Source organism: Geospiza fortis, unplaced genomic scaffold, assembly GCF_000277835.1.
Source record: "Geospiza fortis unplaced genomic scaffold, GeoFor_1.0 scaffold282, whole genome shotgun sequence".
Lineage (NCBI taxonomy): Eukaryota > Metazoa > Chordata > Aves > Passeriformes > Thraupidae > Geospiza > Geospiza fortis.
The window spans coordinates 1,775,378-1,779,017 of record NW_005054424.1 but is presented as its reverse complement, the minus strand read 5'-3'; the positions used below and the strand labels follow the sequence as shown (position 1 = coordinate 1,779,017).

At 51.6% G+C, this 3,640-nt stretch overlaps 1 protein-coding gene across 1 annotated transcript in view; it reads right to left on the bottom strand.

Annotated features, from left to right (window-relative positions):
* The window catches only part of SHH (sonic hedgehog signaling molecule), a 13,872-nt gene that overhangs the window by 2,791 nt on the left and 7,441 nt on the right, over positions 1-3,640 (bottom strand). Inside the window, exon 5 of the mRNA XM_014309363.2 lies at positions 5-288. Within this exon, the coding sequence (XP_014164838.1) occupies positions 5-288 (284 nt within the window). The remainder of the gene's footprint in view (positions 1-4; positions 289-3,640) is intronic.

The window sequence follows — 3,640 nt, the reverse complement described above, 5'->3', positions numbered from 1 at the left end:
CCGCCTCGGACTGGTTCTGCTGGGGGGCCACGAACAGGAGGTGAGCGGCCGTCAGCAGCAGCCGGGCCCGGGGCTGCCGGGTCTCGATGACGTAGAAGAGCTTGTGGGAGCCGTCCTCGCGGTCCAGGAAGGTGAGGAAGTCGCTGTAGAGCAGACGGCCTTCGGTGTCGGCCACCAGCACCCTGTCTCCAGGCCTCAGGTCCTTCACTAGCTTGGTCCCACCTTTCTCCAGGTGCACCGTGGCCGAGCCAGGGAAGCAACCGCCGGATTTGGCCGCCACAGAGTTTTCTGTGCAAGGAGAGAGGCACAGCAGGGTTAGAGGAGGCACATGCCAGGCTGGGGTATGGGGGTATGCAGGAACTTATCACTTCCCCAGCCACCCCAACCCACCAAGAAAGCTCAGGACACGGCCAGACTCCCCTCTGAAATTCCTCCACCCTCATCTATGAGCATGCCCCATTTGCACTCAGTGGGTCAAGTAAGAATCCCCTTCCTGCCAGATTCGAGTCAGTGTAAAATCTTCTCTGGGTTAGGAGTTACAAGAGTGATTTGTCTCATAAAGGAAATGAGCCAAAATATTTCCACTGAGAAAACTGTTCCAGAACAAAATCTCTTCTGGAAGAACTTCCCATTTGGCTACTGTTTACCCTGCACTGACACCTGATGCCAGATAACTTGCAGGCTTTCAAAGCCGAGTGGTTTTGCTGGCATAAAGTTTCTTCTCTAAGCAAGTGCCTGTGCTCTCAATGCTCAGGGTCCCCAATCAGCTCTTACTCAAGGAGCACATCTAGGGCAGCAAACAGCAGAGAACAGGAGGAGACTTTGCCCCAGGTTGCACACAAATTTTGCCACTGCAAAGCAACAACCCAAATTTCCCAAATCCCCCTGCATAATGCTGCACAAGCCCCCATGCTGCCTCCAGCCTTCCTGCTCAGCATGGTGGCTACCGAGGCACATCCCACACTCAGAGCACCCCTGCCTGGCATCTCCAGCACTCTGCTTCAATCCTCTCTCAAAAAGAAAGAAACCTCTCCCTCCCTCCTAGGAGAAGCGTGATCTTCCCTGCCTCAGAGCATGTGGTCCCAGAGCAGCCCAACACCTGTGCCAGGCCCAAGCAAATGCCTCCTCCTCTAGTTCTTGGGAGTTACTCAGAGTTTAGAGCAGCTGTTGCTGCTTTCCTGGGCTACTGAGAGGAACAATCTCAGACTTAAAGAAAGCAAGAGTAGCAATGAGAATATGTCTCTCTTGCAAATCATTTTTTGGAAGCTCAGCCGCCTGTGGGGTAGTGGGAAAAAAAGTCTGCTGTGTTCCAGGCTGATCTCTGTCTTAACAGAGGGACTTGTATTGTTCCTAACCACTCTGGTTTTTTAAATATTGGTTGATACCCCATACTATGTCATGGTAGCAAATGTTGAGATTCCCCATCCCTCCCTTGCCTTTCTCTGCTTTCTCCCAGTTACTCCCTATACCAGTTAAGAGACCTGCTGATTTAGCTCCTAAAGATGGACAGATTTTATATTTTGCCTCTGTGGCTGCTACTGAAATTCCTATGATTTAGACAAGCCCTTGTAGTGTCTCCTAATGACTTTCTCAGGAAGGACAGGAAGGGTGAAAATCAGACTGTTATTGATTTGCTAATGACTTTATCACTTCTCCTTCAGAAATGAAGCAGCAAGATCTCCAAGGCCTCCCTCTTCAGGGAGGACATGGCAACAAACAAGCTATGTGCTTTATGTGGAGGCCTCTGCTAGTAAACTACACCTTCCTACAAGCTGGCAGTAAAGGTCTGGCTAGAGCTTTGTTTGCATATTCAGGGACTTGATGAATAGATGTAGTAGTGTAGCAGCTCTACAAACATGCCAGTGAATTGGCAGAGGTGTGAAAATCTGCTTCTTTGAGCAGCGCTTGTTTGGGTTCTCTAATTAAAATCCAATAAAGGATCAGCATTGTCATTCTGATTCATGTAATAAATGCAGACACTCTTGGAAGAGAGGACACTTCCATTTTTTCCCAGCTTCTTCCCCCCCTTTTCTCCCCCTCCCTATTTGTTCAGGTGCAGAAACCCTATGTGCCAATTCACACACATACTCTCCAAAAACCCAGGACCTTCCAAGCACTATTTGCACAGCAGAGCCACTTTTCCAAGGCACTCAAGATCTGTATTTGAATTTTAAATGTAGAAGCTTGCTCTAAATACTTGCTGTAGCGCATTATCAATGTCCCTTTTACCACCCCTGCCTCTCCCTCCTCTGTTCTGGTGACAATAATTCAGGCCTTGGGGGAACTCTTCTTTGCATTCCAGTCTCCTGGATCATACTTTTTGCAAACAGAGATCTAGATAAAGAATCTTCCTGCTGGCATTATGGGATTTAATCTTCTCATGAGATGCTCTGTCATGAAATGAGGTTTGGACAGTTTAAGATCAGGCTGAGAGAGTGGAATTCAAGACTGCTCCCTTCAGCCTGCCTCGTACAGTCACACGACCCTGCCTGACACCCTCCAAATATTGCCCCCAAGTCCTTGTGTGCCGAATCTCAATGAGCAGCTTGGGGTGGCTCCCCTCCTGTGAAACACCCCTGGGGTGGATTAGGAGGTGCTCCTGGCCTAAGGTCACCGCGCGCCACAATCGGACACCTTGCGCTACAAAGCCCATCTTGGCTATTGAAAGGGGAGTTTCAGATCTCCACAGAGCTGACAGCTTTGCAGGGCCTCTTTTTGCCTAGAAAGGACCCAGGAGCTGAACAAAAGCAGTAGCAGGCTCTCAGGACAAAGCCCACATGGGCCAGGAGAGGTGCTCAGCCCCTGGGGAGCTCCGGGCAGGAAGGGGGGACATGAAGCCCTCCTGCAGGTGAGCACGGCAGGGCTGGGCTGCTTCCCTGCCGTGGGGTGCTGGGTTTGAAGCAAACAGCTATATTTAAAGAAAGCCCATTATTTTCTTTTGCAACCAAGTGTCTCCTGACACATCCAGCAGGTTGCTGGGCTAGGGTACGCTCTTAAAAAGAGCTTTCGATGTCATGCAGCTGGATGGAGGGAGGCGGTGGAGCTGGGGGCTGTCACTCGCTGACAGATTTGCTCCACCGAAAAACGTGTCAAGTGTCAAGAAAAGAAACTCTGCGAGTCGGGGATTTCTTGCGAGCTGTTCCCGAGTTGAGACAGCGTGTGGCGTTGTAAGCACAGGGGAGGGGAGGGAAAAAAAAATTATGTGTATGTGTATCCCTATCTGGGAATTTCCTAGCGGCTACCGCTGAAGGAGGCTGGGGACCACGTTACTTATTTATTTTCCTGGCCGGCTCCCCCTCGGAGATTAGCGCTCGCGAGTAAGGCGTGCAGCCAGCGGGGAGGCTGGAGACGGCCACGAGTGTTTGTGTTGAACATGCTCCTTGGATGGGGAAAGCATCAGACCCCACGGGGGGAGGAGAAGGGTGTGTGGCTGCGACGCAGCTCTCGTGGGAAGGCTGGCCAAGCAAATCACCCAAATAAAAGTGCTGTGGAAATCTGCTGCAGCTGGCTGGGCTTTGTTTTTTCCTTCCCCCTCTCTCTTTCCTTTCCCCCACCTCTGCTCCGACGGGGTCGCTAAGAGGCGGGGGAAGGCCGGCTGCGCCCTCGGGGCTCTGCTCCCCTCCCTGCGCGAGCCCCCGCG